Source organism: Pezoporus occidentalis, unplaced genomic scaffold, assembly GCF_034315485.1.
Source record: "Pezoporus occidentalis ecotype Australia unplaced genomic scaffold, CSIRO_AGI_Poc_V1 ctg23, whole genome shotgun sequence".
NCBI classification, from domain to species: domain Eukaryota; kingdom Metazoa; phylum Chordata; class Aves; order Psittaciformes; family Psittacidae; genus Pezoporus; species Pezoporus occidentalis.
The window spans coordinates 7,827,523-7,846,788 of record NW_026914180.1 but is presented as its reverse complement, the minus strand read 5'-3'; the positions used below and the strand labels follow the sequence as shown (position 1 = coordinate 7,846,788).

General features: G+C 40.1%; 1 protein-coding gene across 1 annotated transcript in view; it reads left to right on the top strand.

Moving 5' to 3' along the window:
* ADARB2 (adenosine deaminase RNA specific B2 (inactive)) overlaps positions 1–19,266 on the top strand; it is a 307,816-nt gene that overhangs the window by 192,416 nt on the left and 96,134 nt on the right. The window contains exons 2-3 of the mRNA XM_062621538.1: positions 5,054–5,140; positions 13,011–13,918. Coding sequence (XP_062477522.1) covers positions 5,054–5,140; positions 13,011–13,918 — 995 coding nt within the window. The remainder of the gene's footprint in view (positions 1–5,053; positions 5,141–13,010; positions 13,919–19,266) is intronic.

Here is a 19,266-nt window from a genome sequence, read left to right as displayed (position 1 = left end):
GTGACTGTACAAGCCGTAATTTAGAAAGCTGTGAGCCCTTTTTGATAAATGCTGTGCTTTAAAGACATTGTTATTTTCCCCACAAATTTGTCTTTTTTCTTTTCGTATAAAGACTCCCTCTGCCCTGTCATCACTGTCAGTCCAAGCCTGAACTGACTAAGACAGGAGAAGAAAGACAGAGAATCATTTCCTGATTCCAGGCTCTCTTCTTTCCCTGTACCCCACTTTCAAAATAAATCAAGGTTAACACAATTATGTAAAAGTAACTATGTCAGTGGCTGCAAATACTTTAGAGAAGTAAAAATGAGGAGTTTTTCCAAGATGTTTTGCAGCTGGATTTACATTATTGTATCAGACTTGACCCTTCCAGAGTAATTTCATACTCAATACAAACAAAAAAAAAATTACGACTAGTTTGTAATGTCCGCATTGTGTTTTTGAAAGAGTATTATTAAGGAAACCTCTGATAAATAAAGTAGCTTATGGTAATCAATTTGAATATGAAAATGAAACTAATTCAGTAAAACATTGCTACTGCTGATCTGGCAAACCACTGGTAGCCATCTGTCTAATCCTTCTTGCGTTCAGAAGTTCCATTTAAAAAAAAATATTATTAATAGTGCTCATTAGCTGCCAAGCAAATGGGCATGCCACAAGCTTCTGCTCAGAGATTAGCTAATAATAGCAAATACTACTTGCTTTTCCAAGTTTGAGCTACAACCTGCTGTGTGATATCATGGTCAGGATAAGTTTTTCTGCTGGGCCCCACAAGGATGGGGAGGGACTGTAAATCATGGGTCCAAGGAGAGGTGCAACACCCTGTTGGTGCAAATTGTCTTCCTACAGCCCTTCAGCACCAACAGCTCCTCAATCTTGCCAATTGACCATCTATTCCAGTGCTGCACTATCCTTACTGTTAGGAAGTTTTTTTAACATCTAAAGTGAATTTCCCTTGGTGCAATTTAAGTCCATTACTTCTGGTTCTGTTAATGCACATGGAATACAGTTTGCTCCTTTCTTCTATGCAGCAGCTTTTATGTATTTGAAGACTGTTGTTATGACCCCACTCAGTCTGGTCTTCTTAAAGCTAAACAATTTGTCCGACATGTATAAGGCCTGATTTTTGAAAGTGTTTAGTTCCTGCCATTCCCATTGCTTTTATTCAGGTGATTGAGAATGAAAGAATATCAGACGAGTTGATGATCAAGCCGTATTGTCTGGTGCCCTTTAAATACTGATAGGTATGAAGGGCACAAATGCTGTTTATGGCTGTATATGTGTATTCTTGTCTTCACAATAAAACTGTATTTATGGGTCTTGTGACTAGTCTTCTTACTGCATCCACAGGGCAAAAGCAGCTTCACAAAAAGAGGAGATTTTAGTGGAAACTTGGCCAGGCTTTGCTAAATCATTTGGAGTAAATAATTTTCTGGTTTTCATGCAAAACCAGTTGGGGTTTTTTGTTTGTTTAAATGATTTACATAGCTACTGTCAAACAGTGTTCGTGTTTCTTTTTTAACTACTGGCTGTTATCAGAAAATATACTTAAGGAATGTGAACTGAAATCTTTTTCCATCCCAAAACAGAGGAGACTGAGGTTTCTTCCTGCAATGGACTTCTCATCAGGATTTTTGTGCTTGGAGTACTGGAGCAGGGTTCCATTTGGCTTCACTTGAAGGGATATTTTTATAGTGAATGCACTAGAAAATATGACACTATCTATCTTCTTGCTTTGGTGTTTGGTGGCTAGAAATAAATTCTGCTATTCCTGTTCTTTGTCTTTCGATTTCCATTGTAAACAGGGCTTCCTTTTTGTCCATGTAGGCCCTTATGAAATCTCTCCTTCGTGTTATTGGAGGCTTTTAGTACAATTGTAATGCAAGCAATAATAGTTCCTTGTATTGATTCTCAAATGTAGGGTTATGTATTCTGCCTTTCTGGAGAAAAGAGTTTTTGAAATGTCTTGTTTTGTTCTCTTAGACCCTCTCTCCTAACCTTGAAAATAATTTCCTCAGACAAATATAGAGGACATTTACAATTATGAAGTAAAAATAGCCACTCTAATTTTGGGCTACCTGTCATTGCCCTTTTTGTGAGAAAAAAAAATCATAGAAGTAGAAGAGAGTGAGATAAAAAAAAACAGGCTTTAAAGGTATTTCTGTGTATGGCTTTTTTTTATCCAACCATGTCCTTTATTCTTATTCAGAAGATTTCATCAAACTGCTCGAAATATGTCTAATTGTGATGGAAATTAAAATACACAGGGACCATAGAGTATGAATACACATCTCTCCTAGTCTTGTTCTGAAATGGTAAGCAAAAATAACACTGAATTTCACCATTGACAGTTAAGCTGAAGTAGTGTCCTATGGTATATATACAATAATAGGTAATAATGTGCAAAAGATGGAAATACACAATCATACCAATAGTTTTATACCTGTTTCCCTGTAAAAACCTACATTTAATTAACCTGTCATCTGTCTTCCCCTCCTCCACACACTTGATAATTCATATATGCAATGTGTTCTTTTCTTTGTACGTTGCTCACTCAAAAACCCTGCCCTTCTCCTCCTTCCAGACACACACTAAATTTTCCAGTGCTCAACCAATGGATAGAAATATTAAATTCCAATCTTTATGGTTTACATTGATTGAAAGATATCCTGTTATTAGGGCCTGCCTGAGTTTGGTGGACACAAACCCAGCCATTGCTGCTCTTAAGAGTGCAGTAAATTCCATAGGCCATCCCCTTTCTCTGTCACACAAAGTAAAGGCGCTAGCAAGGTCTTTGAGAACTAGTAACAACAAAACATTAAGATGGCCAATGGGTCCCTTAAGACAAAAAGAAAAATAATTAGATTGCACATTGCTGGTTGGGGTGAAAGATAAATCACAGAATATTCTTTTGTTATATAGCATAAAGCTACATGGTTTTACTTTTTGATTGGTTTCAGGAGTAAGCATCAGCAACCTCAGCAAGAAAGCACATATCCTCATTACTTGGTTGATGGATTAACTCTTTATGAGAAGGGAGAATATTTTCTCAGCAAAGAAGCTTTTAAATTTGTGCACATCATCCAGTGTCTTGAGAGTTAGTCCTGAAGGTCTGAGAGTTGTGCAGTCAGGCACAAGACAGAGTACACTCCAGCTCACTGCATCTCAGTATCCGGGTTCAACAGTCAGTGCTGGTGCTGAAGCCAAGGACTGCCCTGATCCTATTTCTATCATCTGAAGCATTTCCTCTACCAAATGTAGCCTTTGGATTAAATCCCAAATACCTACACTTTTTTCACTTCAGTAAAAGAAACCAGTTGAGAATGTTGGGAGTGAGTAACAACCTTTATCCTGATCACAACCCAACAGTCCTACACACACTGAGATGTATCATATGGAGATACCAAATTTCTCAGTGAGCAACACCTTAGCAAAAAACTGTTCACTTAGGAAAATCTTTTGGTTAAATCATTCATAAATAGCTTAATTCTTTTGGTTTGAGACATCACCAGAATCCCTTAACAAAATTACAATTCAAGGAGGCTAACTTGTGCTCTAATTATATGTTGGTCTGTGCATAAAGGTTTCTGGATGGTGAAAAATTTTCTTCAGGCAATCTTTTATTCTGCTTATTGTATTTACCTAACAAAGAAAAGTCAGCTTTTACTGTGATTTCTCATAACAGAGTTCAGTTGTAATGCTACATAGTTAAGGGCAAACATATGCAGACATTTTTGATGTATTTTGATGCCAATCTTTAACAAGAGCAAGGATTATTAGCAAATGTAGGAAGAACCAGGCCAAAAGGCTATGTGCTGCTGAAAAAGTTTGAAGGCTCTTCAGTTGGAATGCCATTGGTAGACTAGCAGCCAGGCAGTCTAAGGAAATTCAGAGAAATATTTTCTCACCCATAAAGGAGGTCCCCATGGGAATCCTTTTACCTGTGTCACTTGAAATGAGACATTCTTGATTTGGTTTTGGTGGTTCTGTCACAGAATGAAAGCCTCACAATGTGAGAGATTCATTTTCACCTAACTGAGGCTTTCTAAGCAGAGAAATACTTTAGGAAAGCAACTAAGTCCTTCAAAGTTATGAATTACCTTTGTAAAAGGTGTGGTTTTGTTTCTTCTGCTACCTAAACTAGACACTCTGCTAAAGCTGGTAACCAGCAAAGTACTCATAGTTTGTCAGAGGAATTCAGTCTAAACAAACTTATCAACAAACTAAATAAACTAGCTATCAAACCAAATAGAATATATCTTCAATATATCTCTGTTTCTAATGTTTGTGTTAACAGCAACTTTTCCCTGTAGATAACTCCTGAGTCAAATTTTAAGCTAGTATAAATAAGTATCAGTTCTCATTTTGTTGAATCTGTCCTGGCACATAATGCAGATGTTGGTTGTGGCACTGGAAGGAAACATCTGTGCCATCAACTATCTGCGGGATAAACAGAAACCGCAGGTAGAAGGAGCTGCAGTTAATATGAATGCGAATAAGAAGGATTGAAAATAGTATTCTTATTGTTTGGATAATGGCTTCCTGTGCACACCATAAAGGTTTGACAAAAATCAAATCAACAATTTATAGAATTATAAGCCATTGTAGACTCTTATGCCGTCTCAGCTTTCCCTGAGACTTCTGGCTTAGCCTCTGTCAGAGAGAGGAAACAAGAGGAGATGAGCTGGTGGTCTCATCCGTTAGAGTAGTTCTCATGTCCTTCCTTCCAGGGCTGACTGCCTCCCCTGTTCCCAGATGGACCAGCCTGCATCCTGCTTTCCCAGCTCTGCAGTGCTTGGGGACCATCACTGGGAAGCACAAAAAGGAACATTATACAGGGACAGAAACCAGGAGGAATGTGTGTGTGGTATTTACAAGTGTCAACTCATGAGTGCACTGCAGTTCAGTGAACTTTAGTGGAACTATAGAGTCAAGCTAAACAAGAAAAAACCCAGACTTGCCAAGACATTTTGATCTGAGAAAAAGTGTGGAGTAGATCAGAATGCACTGACAAAATATTGATTTCATATGTATCTTTTCTTCTGTTTTCTTCTAGAAAAAGTAAGCATACTGTCAACCTTTATAGCACCCTTCAAGTACCTGAGTCCTGGCACAACCACCATGGAGGATGAAGACAATTTAAGTAAGAAGTCTCTTTTCTCTATAGACAGATGAAAAAAAAAACAAACAAACAAAAAAAAAAAAAACAAAACAAAACAAAAAAACACCAACAGCCAAACCCTAAAAAAATTAATTAAAAAAAAAACAACACCAGAAATCAAATCCAACTGAGATGAGGTGGTTAACTAGGCTTAAATAAACTATATGTAACCCCAGAAATAGTCAATGGATTCTCTTGGTCCCTTACACCTGGACAAAGTCACTAACACTCCCTGAATCTGTGACTGCATAGCTGGAGGAAAGTGCTGCTGGGTTGAAGGAGCACTGAAGTCTTCAAAACACCAAGAAGTCTGGGAGTGTGCAGTTAGGACTGAATAACCCCCAGTAAACTACCTCGTTTATCACCCAGAAGCAATTATTGGGTGCTACCCATCCCTGCTTATTGTAATGCATCCTGAAATGGTAAAAAAGGGGAGGGAAGCTTTCTGAACCAGATGAGCAACTCCGGGTTTCAGTATCACCTACCAGATGGGTTTCCTTTCCAGCCACACACACACTGACATGTTGCCCCTATTACAGCCGGTTGGTGAGAGGAATGTTTGGTTGTTTATTTTTTTCCCCTGACATTGTTAATCTTTCTTGGTTTAATCATGATGGGGCACCAAGGAAAATAGCTGTTGAAGGAGTGAAGGAACACAGCCCTCTATTTCCTGCCTCCGAGCATCACATGGACATCACACTTTTCTGCTGCACAGGGCTTTTGCAGTTCTAAACAAAGGCAAAAAAAAAAATCCTGAAAACCCATCAAAACTGGTCTCCGGGAGGCTACATTTTCAGGGAGATATGACAAGTACACACAGAAAACGTATTATGCACGAGCTTATGCAGGCGCCTCCTGCGTAATGTTTCCCAAAAGTGTTACTTAGTTATTTTTAGGTAATGTAGGAAGTTTGTACAAGCCAAACCCTGTAACACCAGTTTCTTATTGCTACTGTAATGCCAAGACTGCTTCGTGCCTGCGCAAGCTTTAAAATAGCTCACATCGGCAGGGTTACGCTATGTTTTCTGAAAGAGAAATAGCAAATTTCACTGTTCTTGAGGTCATCCTGCCTAGCCCTCTCTTGGGTCAAACATACACTCCAGTGATAAAGCAGCAATTTGTTTCTTGGCACATACAACATATTTTAGGTGTTACTATAAGAATCTTTAAAAAAAGGAAAAAAAAATCATTTAAAAGCAGCCATATTTCAGTGTTCACTTGTAGTATAATGGTATAAATCCCACTAATGTCTACAGAATGTACCTGTGTTTGGCATTTTAAAGAGCTCCAATGATTTGCTCTTGAACAAACAGAGGAGCCTTCTTCTGTGTTAACAGTTTAACAAGAGCCTAAGAGAATACTGGCCAGGCAGAGAAGTGGTTTACTTATCCCTGTAGTTTTCTGCTCACTGAGCATCCTGTGAGAGTGCCCCTACCCAGACTGTGTTGTATTGATAGGCAGAGTCCCACTAGCTGAAATTGACGCAAATCCTGTTTTACATTCTTTTAGCCATTCTTCACAAAGGGACCCATGCCAGGTTAACTACATATGCATTTTCAGCTGGTGATTATTAGCATATAGACCCTATTATTGTGGTTTATGATCCATGAACTAATGGTAGAAAAATATATCACAGGCACTATGCACCTTTGGAATGGAATTTTGGGTGATTGCCAGTGTCTGATGAAGACCTTATTTTCAACATGCAAGAAAAGAACCACTATATTCATTACCAGAAGTCAGCTGTAGCTGAGAATGTGAGAAATGTCACAGAAGGTTAGAAACAGGAAGTTTAACTCTTTACAGTTCTCAACATTTGCTGTTAGTGACACGTTGAGAAAAAGGACATTTAAATGGGGGTCCTCCCCATGGTGTATCTGCCTACCACCCAGCAAAAATTTTACTCAGCTAGTTTGCACCTGAATCTTCGTATTTCTTAAACATCAACAGACCTGTCTAGTCATCTCTGGAGCCCACTGATGCTTCTGATCGCAACAACAGCCAGGAGCAGGGAGTGATTTAGTGTGATGTCAAAAAGTGCACCCTTTTATTGCTTCAAGCCTGCTGTCTCTGGTGCTTGGATTGAATGAAACTGAATAATCATTCCTTGTTCACTGCCTGCTTGCCTACATTTCTTGATGTTACAGACCTCTACCTGTCCCTGATCATTAATCGTTCCATCCACACTATACCAAGGCAGACTATTACTAGACAAAGATACTTGCAAATCTGGGGGGTACCTCTGGCAGGAGTGTATGATGCATGGAGATCTCATTATGCAATGTTGCCATATGTACAGACTTGGTGCAGCACTCTTCTGCAGGTGTATATCTCTCCCCAGCATCGGCACAGGGAGCTGATGGTGATGGTCCCTAACATATTTCAGCCACTGCAACAGTCTTGTAGGATGAATCGCAGCCCCAGATTCAGTGTATTGAAGCATGTACAGTTGTAAGCATATCGGTCAAATTCCTCCTCAGGCAGCATGAGGCCCCAGAGCTTTTGATTGCAGTGTAATACAGCAGGGACTCTGCCTCTAAGAAGACAATGGCTATCCCCTTCCAGCAGTCAGAGCTGCAAGCAATCCCCCACAGAATCAGACCCCCTGTTTTGGTTTGAGAACTGTGCCTATTGCATCATTTTGATTGTTCCCGTGCCTAAAGCTAAGCTATAGTCTGGTCCTGATTCAGGGAGTCATGTACTTAGATCTGTTTCTGCCATGGGCTGCCCATGGTTCTTGCTGCACGCACTTACTTCCTAACTTGAACAGAGAGCATCGGAGTCTGAGTATTACCTAAATCAGATCATTAGGTCATTTGAATAATTCCCCTAGTTGGTAAGAGCTGTACTAGATGTGCATGGATTTTACGGTTATTTCAAATAATAAAATGGGCAAAGCAGAGTATCTTCATTGCAGAACAGCTAGAGGCAATGGCAATCACCTTTCACAGATTTTCAGTCTTCAGTCTGTAAATAAAAAGTCCTGTACTTTTCTTGCACTGCTAGTGCTTCCTTTCACAGTGTGGTGTTACAAACCAATAAAGTCTAACAATACTGTTTTAAACAGCCTGAACCCTTTGAGCTGGGGTGGGGGGGGTTCAGCAGCAGCAGAGAGATCATGGCAGGTTTACCTTAAGTAGACTTCTTTCATGAAGGTTTATAATACATATCTGTGTGCTTTCATGTAAGAAAGAAAGGATTGATTTTTTGCTAGCTACAAGTTTATTATTCTAAAGTCAAGAATACAAAACTAAAAATCCCAGCAGAAGTTTCCAGTCCTTCATTGTGGATTCAATAAGTGCATGAAAATACCATCCTGATTGCAAGAGAAGACTGCCCAACATTGTATTTGATGTAACAGCTGACCTTGGACAACAGTACTATGGCTCTGGCTCCTGGGTTCATACCTATCACTTCTAATTTAAAATTTTTCACTTTCAAGTTTCCCAGGAATTATGGAGGTCAGTCCTAACCGCTGCAGTCAAGGTGATGTAGATGGACAGCAAAAATGTACTCCACATAAGCAGGTCAAACGGGCTAGATTTTAAAACACAGAAAAATAAAAATTAAGTCCAACCTTTATTGCTGAGAGTGTGTTGTAGTAATCTTGTGTTTACTAAAAACAGACAGCAGCTTCCTGTGTCAGAGCTATCAGTTGAACCAGAAGTTTGCTATACTACAGAGATTGCAAATTCTTTCTTTCAGTATCATAGCTTTCCAGTAATGTACTGCCACTTGTAATTCAATAGTAAAGATGCCAGCCAAAATTGTGATGCCACCTACCACCACTCCTTTCCCATCCTCCCTGGAAATTGGCTTGGCAGCAGAATAACCTTCAACAGGAACAATATTATCTCTTCAAATGTAGCGTGGAGTATCAGATGGCTAGTTTTGCAGAGCCCTCATGACCCAGAGACATAGGCAATGTCATTATTAGTGATGCATTATAGTTCTGAAAAGCTCTTGATAATGCAGACTTCCTAGGCTAACTCTACTGTGCATAATAACCAAAAGGATAAAATCATGAAAGAGCAGACAAAAGACTGAGGAATAGTGCATAAATAAATATATTTCACTAACTGCTTTCCTCTCTCCCATTCAATTATTGAAACAAATAAGACATTGCAGTGTCTCCTCTTGCTTGTGAAACTGCAAAAATCAGTGAATAAAGTTTCCTGAGGAGCTATTGCTGTGCAGAGGTGTGGGGCTTTTTTAGAAATCTTACACAATAAATTAGAAACTATTGCCAAAAAATTACAATCTTTTTCTTTCTTTTTTTTTTTTTAACTCCCTCCCCTTACAATTTTATTATTTTCCCACCTTTCATCATAGGAGAACCTTTTTTTTTTTTTTCCAAAATGTAGACAATGTGTTTTGGGAACTCAAGAGCAAAGACATTAAGAGAGATAACAGGACTAAAAATGATCCACAGTTTTGCATTTTCCCTGTGTACATCCTCCGACTTACCCCTTTCCTTTTAGTGCTCTTCATTTCTAAAATTGCTTATGATTGTTCTATTACAGCTGCTTACAGTATTTATCTTATGTGGTTTGGTGTCATTTGCCTGCTTTGTCTGATTTTCACAATAGAAGTACATGTGCCACCATTAGAGAAGTAATCTTATGTCTGCTACACTGAGGGCTCATAAAAGACACATTTCAAAGACCTCCTATTTCAAAGATACCTGAAAGTATAAAGTAATTTCACTTTGTCCAGCGGCTGCCAGGTATTTATCACACAAGTCCATCAGGCTCCCAGGCTTTCTGCGGCACTCACTGAATTTAGGCTGCCTCTGATTTACATGCCATGATGACTTCTGGCGTACTGCAGCTCTCACTGGGGTCTGTGAAGAACTGAGCTATTTCCTGGTGTTTCAGGATCAGGTCCTCCAGAAATCTGGTTGACTGTAAGGACACTTACATGTATTTCTGTAATTGTGACTAGGCCAAAACATACCATTAATATCAGCATATCCCTTGTGCCTCATCTCTGGCAGTTTTACACTCCATCTCTGCATTTTTCTTCACTACAACAGTGTAAACTCCCTGTTGGCCAAAACCTGGACTAGGCAATTTCACAGACAGAATTTAAAACGAACGAGTAATGTTTACTTTATGTTGCCATGTTTTTAGTTAGCCACTGTTTTAGTGGAGTGATTAAGGTAAGCTGGTAAGGTCACACATTCATGTTCACAAATCTGCAGTTCTCTGAGTATGAAACTAAAAACACCTGGAATAAGACAATATGAATTATAAATACAAATAACCTCTCGAGTTTTCCTATTCAGTGGTGCATAATCAATACAAATTCTTTTCAAACCTAAATATTGTGAGAAGCAAGAGCTATCTTTCTTTTCATGCTTCCTGACTACAATATCATTATGTACCATAATTGGCTCTGTAAAAACCTATTAGGTAAGATGAGCAAGGAGGTGTGAAATACAGAACCAAACCTGCTTCCTGCTAAAAAGTGTGTCTGAGTCAAATTATTTCACCTTTATTTAAAAAAATGCACACAACTGGGATGGGGATGGAAACATGGATTCTGGCTGGGATGGAAACATGAGAAAGGGTCACATTGGAAAATTGCTCGCCAAAGCCACTGCCACGCTAAATAGAGGAAAGTTAAAGTTGGCATCTCTTTCCCCCTCTGATCAAAGTTTCCATAAACAGAGGTGTGAACTCAATAAGAATGGACCATATTATCCTTGTGTCTTAGTTAACCTGACCTTTTAAATGTCTTATTTCCAGCGAGGCTGGTTTAAAGATGTCATACTTTATACAGCTGAATGCCATATAATGAAAGTTTTTTTTTTCTTTTATGTATTTCTTTTTCTTTCCTTCCTCTCCTGTCTTCATTCTCTCCCCTTAGCTCAGAAACTAAAATTTAACTAGTCAGCAGGCACTAAGACCTTAACTAGGGCACTAAGGCACATTAACTAACACAGGCACTAGGACCTTCATTTGTCAGTTTGTGTTCTGCCTCAGCAAAACACCACAGCACAGAGGTCTGCAAGTAACTTTGGTGAGACAGAGACACAGGCTGGAAGCTCAGTGTGTTCTGAAGCATTTTCAGGAAAAGCAGCCTAAAAACCTCAGTCCTCAGGGCCCCCACACATGCAATTGAGCCATGATTTCTTACTCATATCTAATCAGTGAGTTGCTTTCTGTGGGACATCTTGCACAAGTGCAGATTTACTGCTTTGATGGAAAAAAGTCTTTTGGTATTTTATACAAGTGCAACTCGTCAGGATATAAAGGAGGTTTTTAATTATGATGGTTGATTCCACATAATTCTCTGGAGGCCCCTGTGCATCTGCCAGCCCAGCCTATGCGTGGTTTCAGCAAAGACACACCACTCCAGCAGAAGCTCCTTGAGGCGTAGCAAGAAGCTTACCCCTTACAGCCTTGCAGACAGTTTGTACATCAGATTATAGAGGAAATCAAATGTAGCTATGGCCCCACAAAAAGTCAGAGTGCTGTTCTCTGTTCTCTAAGGACCACAGGGACCTTCTCTGTGCTTGGGACTCAGGGAGTCTGCACTGGTGGCAGGCTTGTGTCTGACAATAGCGAACCACAGGATAGGCTGTCACAGGATAGGATCAGTGCTTGTTGGAATACAGCAGGCAGCCAGACAGTGCTCTGCTCAGAAAGGAATCAGGTGCATCATTCCGGGGATGGATTGCTTCACAGGTTGGTTACACTCATGTGTACTTCCTCAACTAGTCTCTGCCCCAAGGTACACACAAGAGGACTAGAGGTTGTAGTACATTTAAACAAACTCATCAGAAATGACAGATATGTCACAGGATGCTTCTTTAGGCAACAGAATGTTTTCTGTCTCGTTCAGGACATCAGTGAGATGAATCTCTGTTCTCAGTCACTCATCCGCTGTAGCAAAGAGCATTGCCTTACAGCATGGGTGTTGCACAAGCGTAGTTCACAGCAGTGTGTGATCCATTGGCTCAACAACAATGGAGTGCTTTCTCAATGGCTCCCTACTGTTATTTCATTCCCTTCCTGGCCCTCCTGGCATTCACTCTCTCCCATTTCTTTTCTTTGACATAGGTCATTCTTTACATCAGCAATCAGTCTCACCATGATGTTCTGCCTTTCCCTAGTCTCATTTGGATTTATCTAGAATTTCTGCAATATTTGTTGTTGCTGATGCAGGAGCTGAGTGTATCTGCAATTGAATTTGAAAGACACTCACTTAATAAACTAGAATCTAAGTAAAGACCATATTATTGTTTCAAATGCTAAGGAGGTCCGTCAGATTATTTCTTAGACTCTATTAGTGATGTTTACAATATAAGAGTCTATGCTGTGAGTAGAGCCAGTCAGTGTGCTCATTGCGAATAGATTACTCAATGCATTTGCCCACTTTTCTGTTTGTGAATCATATGTGAATCATTTCTGACTCCTAATGATGTGTTCATAACCATTCACCCACATGGATTATAGAACAAATCTCAGCCTAGGGGAACTTTGCAAAGTATTCACTTTTTACTACTAATTATCCAGTGTGAATGCAGTAGTTAAGTCACATGGCATCAGTTATGCTTCATCTTTGAATCATGTAATCTTTTTTTTTAAAGCAGGAGGATAGTGACTAATACAAGTAGAACTTAAGGGACAAGTAAACATTCAGGACACACATAAAATCTGTGCTATGAATAATAAATCAACCGTTATACAGATATTTGAGGAAAAAAAAAAACAAAACAAAAAGGGCTGAACAAGAATATGTCATTAACTTTTTTGGGAGGGGAGCTATTCTGCCAGCCCTAGGCATAATATCAGCTACTACGATGAGAACTGTAATGAGAGGTTATTTCTTTCTTTACTGACAGGTACCAGCAGTGCAGAAGTAAAGGAAAATCGAAACATTGGCAACCTGGAGGATCATCCGATATCATCTAATGAGAGGGCAAGAGGGGGAACACCTAGCAGTAAGAGAAAAAGACCCTTAGAGGAAGGCAATAATGGCCATTTCTGCAAACTCCAGCTCATCTGGAAGAAAGTCTCATGGTCAGTGACGCCAAAGAATGCTCTGGTTCAGCTACATGAACTAAAACCAGGTTTACAATATAAAATGGTTTCCCAGACAGGTCCAGTGCATGCTCCAGTCTTTGCTGTTGCTGTGGAAGTAAATGGACTTACATTTGAAGGCACAGGGCCCACAAAAAAGAAAGCTAAAATGCGTGCTGCGGAGCTAGCTCTGAAGTCATTCGTTCAGTTTCCCAATGCCTGTCAAGCTCACTTTGCTATGGGGAACTGCATCAACCCATCCACAGACTTTACTTCTGATCAGGCAGATTTTCCAGATACTCTGTTCAAGGAGTTTGAACCATCTACACACAGTGAGGACTTTTCAGTCTATAACCCCGTTAATAATGAATTGCTTTCCACTGCTTATCGACACGGGCGCTTACTCTGCCATACGCTGGACTTAATGGGCCACAGTAAGCAAAACAAGCACAAGATGGCATCCAAAGCAGAGAGTGAGAAGAACCCGGTGGTGCTGCTAAATGAGCTGCGGTCAGGCCTGCGGTACGTCTGCCTGTCGGAGACGGTGGAGAAACAGCACATCAAGAGTTTTGTGATGGCGGTACGAGTGGACGGGAGAACATTTGAAGGCTCAGGACGTAGCAAGAAGCTGGCCAAGGGTCAAGCAGCACAGGCAGCCCTGCAGGCCCTCTTTAACATTCGGCTGCCCAGCCACATTCCCAGCAGGAGTAAATGTCACCATTTGCCACAGGTGAGAACTCCTGGGTAGCAATCACCACGTTGGAGGAGCTCTTTGATGAATGGCATTAGCATTGCTGTAGCTGTTTTCTACCAGGTAGTTCCTGTAATGTTATAGCAAGTGCCATGCCACAAAATAGTTCTTTTCTCGTACAAAGAGCCAGATGCCACCAGCAAAACCATATCCTGAAGTCATTGGGTACAATTTGCAACCTTTTCCATAGGAAGAATAGATGAGAAAGCAAAATGTAGGGGGAAATGCCAACATTTCAGCTCACTAGAGAAAATGATAACATTGACACAAGCAGAAAAACTAGGTCATTCTGTAGCACTGCATCTTTTTTGACTGAAAGGAGCCCATAAATGAAGGGATGCCCCATATCCTCCTTTCAAGAGTTATTTTTTAATGAGGCAAGTGCCGTTCAAAGGAGACAGCAATGCCAAAGAATGTGCCTGTGTCAAAGCAGTCTCCAGACAATTCTACTACCGGAAAAGTTAAGGATTTTTGTTTATTATAGCCTCACTTTTTGGGTTGGGTTTTGGTCTCTTTGTTTCCAAGTATGGCTCCAACAGCACAGGAGTTTTAGTGAAAGCTCTGAATTTTCCCTGTAACAAATGAAGTGATTACTGCTGTATTCATACAGAAAATATAGATCTGAGGTACATACTTAGCACATCAAAATTTCATAGTTCGTGATATGCCAAAGGCTATCTTATCATTAGTCAGACTCATGTCAATTTTCTAAGTTCAAAGGAAGCCAGGATTTGCAGACATTGGGAAATGTTACATGATTTTAAGTAATTCCTTGATTTGTTTGCACTATCATAAAAGGTTGATCCACCAGAACCAGGATGTGATCTACCGCTACAAGGCTCCTTTTATGAAGGGAGCTCTTAATGTCCAGGATTTAATGCAAAGCCCTGGGAGCGCTAAGAGTCATTCTCCTGCTGGCTTGCTGTGAGACCCCAGGCAAGCCATTTAAATACAATATGCCTATAATAAAAATGAGCATATTATATGAAAGAACACTTCAAGATCCTTAAGTAGTGTGTAAATGCAAATTATTAGCAATTCTCATTAACATTAGTAAAGATGTCCATTAGCTGTTCAAGGAGTTTGATAGAGGAGGAATCTTTAGGTGACATGATTGCCTGCAGGACACAGGAATTATATTTGGTGACCTACAAGTTTCCTTCCTACATTTCCAAAAAGGAAACATGAGAAATGTAAGAAATTCTAAAATACATCATAATCCTCCACCTCTTCCATTTAATTCTGCTTTGTAACGTCCATGAAGCAAGGGGATAATAACACAATTCAGTAATAGAAGTGATTTTCACGGAGTGCTTTGCAGGCATTTTGGAAGCCTTTGCCAACCTGGCAGTTCCATCCTCTCCAGTACAGGTAGCTTTAAATGAGAAATGTATGCTGTTTCCCCCTCAAATTAATTCTGGTAAAAAGTAGTTTGCTTAAATGAACATGCCTATGGAAACCTAGCACTTAGGTATAAAGAGGAATCACTAGTACTGTCCTGTTGGCTGCTTTGCTGCTCCTAGTGAATTTTGCTGGGTGGATCAGCAGGTAAATACCATGTATTCATCAACTGATGGTTTGTCATGTTCTGAAACTGCACCACAAGAATCTTTACTTCAGTTCTTGAGCTCTCTAACATATTTATTCCCTGATTTCTTGGCTTCACAGTCATCTTCTGCTTAAATATCACATCTTAGCTGGGTCTCCAACTGTTCACTAGGCAACACATTCTTCAGTGTGTATTCTCTTTTTAATGGCCTTTTCACCTTTCTGCAGATTTCTAGACTCCTTATCTTCTTCTCCTCACTGTTCTGAAGGTATAAATGTCAGTGAAAAGGTGTCACTGAACTTCCTCTGTCAGCATTTTTTGAGTGGTTATATATTGTCCAGCTGAAAGATTACTCAGGCATTCAGCACATTAATTGAGAGATAAGCCTTAACACTGATTTCTGGTGACCTCCTTACTAGCTGTTTTCATCAACAGACATAGCAGCTGTGACAGAAAACCTGTGTCATGTGTTATTGAAGTCATACCCCAACTTCCACTAAAACCAACAGACATATTTCAACTGACTTCAGCTGGGCTATAGTTTAAGCATTAAATCCAGAAGCATCTTTACTTGTTCTCTACATTATGCGTATCTCATGAAGTGACAGTCTTTGCTCACTGCTTCAGCCAGCCCATTGGGCTGTTTGGTCACCCAAAGCAGTGGTAGCTGTACTGGGGAGAATGTAGTTCTCATTGAGCTGTGGTCAGAGCCAGCTTCTCCCAAAGCTGTTTCAGCTTGTCTCCCTCATCTTCTGTGAACCACATTTTCAAGGACACATTTCAAGGTAACTATTCAAAGCTATTCCTGATTTGGAGGCTCAGCTTGTTTTGTGTCCAGAAGTGTTTAAAAGCAGCAGAGAACCCTGAAACCCAAACAGCTTAGGCACAGAATTTGAAATATTGGAGGAATGTTGTGTATGTGAGTTCTTCACAGAATATGGAGCAACTGTTGTCCTAGCCAATCATTCAGTCTTCTCATGTGCTTTGTTCTATTTGTTAGGATATCAGTAAGGGCAGGCAAACAAGATCAGGTGTAACAGTTTCACCTATACTTTGAATATTTTGTAGAATCCAGGAGTATGTTTATCTCTGTGGTTACCCTTTACAAAGAGTATTCCAAACTTTGCATGTCTCTGGTCCTATTCCCCTTGCTGTTATCAGTGGTGTTAGGACTGGAAACAGGAAAAGCCAAAAATCTTGTGATACTGGTAGTCGAGTTGTGCTGAACTTTTGGATTTCACAATGTCCAGGAAAGTGTCAAGAACGTTCAGATGTCTTTATGAGCTGTGCCTTCCGACCATTGACATTTTTGCCTTTCTCATCAGGGCTCTCAGGCATCCCTCTGCCTAGGCCTCAGGCATGCCCTCGGTCTGACAGCCACTTCTCCTGCTGACCAAGGGAAATTCAGTGTAAAATGTCAAAAAAAGCACCATATCCTCCAGTCTGAGCAATTTACAAAACTGGTGCTTTCTTAAAATAACGTCGCTGTGCCTCTGATTTTCTTCCCTGTGATTGTTCCGCAAGGCGTTTGGGCTGACTGCAACGCTATACCCCCAAAATAAACAAAAGTGTGTCACACTTTACACCAGGGAAAAAATAGAATCTCATAATTTAAAGCCAAAATAATTGAGATTGTGTCTTCTTTACCACCATCAACAGCTGTTCTATGAGACTGAAGTGCAAGATAAATGATACTGATGGTCTGAGTCTGGGTGCACCATGTTGATCAGAGTAGGCAAGACATGAGCCTAGAGATCTACTAAACTAATGGCAGAAATAAAGTGAGTCAGGAGAATGGAAATTGCGACACATAACTGTGTGCCTTCTCACTAAATATTGCTCCTTGTTTCCTAGCATACTTGGTCCATCAAATAATAAGCAATTTTTTCAATTATCAGTTTTATGGAAGTCTAATGAATGTTTCTGCCCACCTTGGGAGCAATGTCTCCTATACTCCAAAATAGGAGACAACATCAAAGGGTGCTGATCTAACCAGACCTAATGAGTCTGCACTGGTAGAAATAAATCTACACACTCCCAGGCTTCCCAAGTGCAGTGTGCTCATTTCAGGATGTGAAGGTGACCTCTGACTGCATCTGACCAGTTTACAGATTGTTTTTCTAATCCTGTAGTCCTTCTAATCTATCTCACTAAGTCTTAACATTCTTACTGCTGTAGAGCAAACCCATTAATTAATATTGCCATAACAAATTAGTAATAGAGGGGTGCTTGGATTTCAAGCAGACCTAAATTAGAAGAGAATAGGTGTGAAAATCACATTCAGTCTGCTTTGAAATTGCTTAATGCTGCTGTTGCTGGGTCACATCCAGAGCCTCCAGAGCAGTAGCCGTCAATTTATTTGTTTGTTTAAATGAAACCTCATTGTGGTTTGTGTGTATATCATGAAAAAGAACTTTCTTTTTTTTTTTTTCTTTGGCAAATAAAGCTTGAATCCAGGTAAATTCCTATTTGCCAAAAGCTTAATTTACAGATCAAAACAACCTCAGGATCCCTGTTGCAAAGATGCTTTACCCTAAACAGGTCAGGGATTCAAGCCAGGTAACTTCAGTGTCACCTTGGTGAGCAGTGTCCTTAGAAGAGCAACTATGTCAGGGAAAGCCCTGTGCCACACACTTTCACCCACTTCCCTCCAGAAACCTGTTTCTCTGTGCTGCAAAACTGCTTCATTTTCACACAGTCAATTGTCCCTGCCTTATTCAAGTTATTTCTCTCCATGTCCTCATTTGCCACCTTCTCTGCAACCATGCTCTCTCTTCCTGTGTCTCTATTAATATGGGGTTGAGGTTGGCAGTGATAGATTTGACTCTGGTGTGAAGAGGGACAGCACACAAAGCTGGTGTTGATCTTTGAGAAGCTGTTCCAGCCTGTGTCTGTGAAGAGCTTTGTCTGGTCCAGTGATGAGGTACATTTTCTTTATAACTGCCTCTGTTTTCTCCTTCACAAAGAGAAACAGCTGATATGTGTGTATGTTTCTCTGACAGTGGGAAACGAGAAAGGGAAATGTTGGGGAACAGAGAGATGCCTCTGCAATGCAAATAATGTTTGATTTTCAGCCACCTATTTCTGACTTTGTAGGTGGGGAAAGTTGTTTCTTATAGTCAGAGCAATGGGTAGTAGAGACGTTTATAGGATTACAGTTTGTTAAGCAAAACAACGGCAAAAGAACCAATTTAGAAGCACAGCATTAGTACACCAGATACTGCTGTTATTATCTTGGTTGTTAATAAGATTGCAGTCACTTTTAGGCTCACAGTTGAGAAACCAGGACCACCCTCTTACCCCTCATACAAGTCCAACATAAAAGATGATTAATGCCCCAGAGAGATTACAGTTTGAGTCTTAGATGAAGAAATTACCATGTTTTAATGCTTATAATCCATGCAAGATCAAAGGGAGATGCAGAAGGGCTACCTACCTGAAATCACAGAAAAAAAAATTAACAGGGTAGAAAGGGCTGCAGACGAATGCTCTCATAGCATCAGCACATATGTGTAAACACATTAAAGGATTTGCACATAAAAACCAGTCATCCCTACAAAATAACACATTGTTTTGCATCAGTTGGGCTACAGTAATGCTGCAGCTGTCTGCAGCAGCAGAAGTGTCTGAGTTGCCATATCCCTCTCCGCCCTCCATACCTCTCTCTTTAGCTCCTCTGTTACTGTACCCTGTAACTCCCTGCTCCCTCCTGGTCCTAAACAACTCCAACAGGATCCCCAAAAGATTCCCCCGCCCTTGTTTTTAAGTCCTACATGAT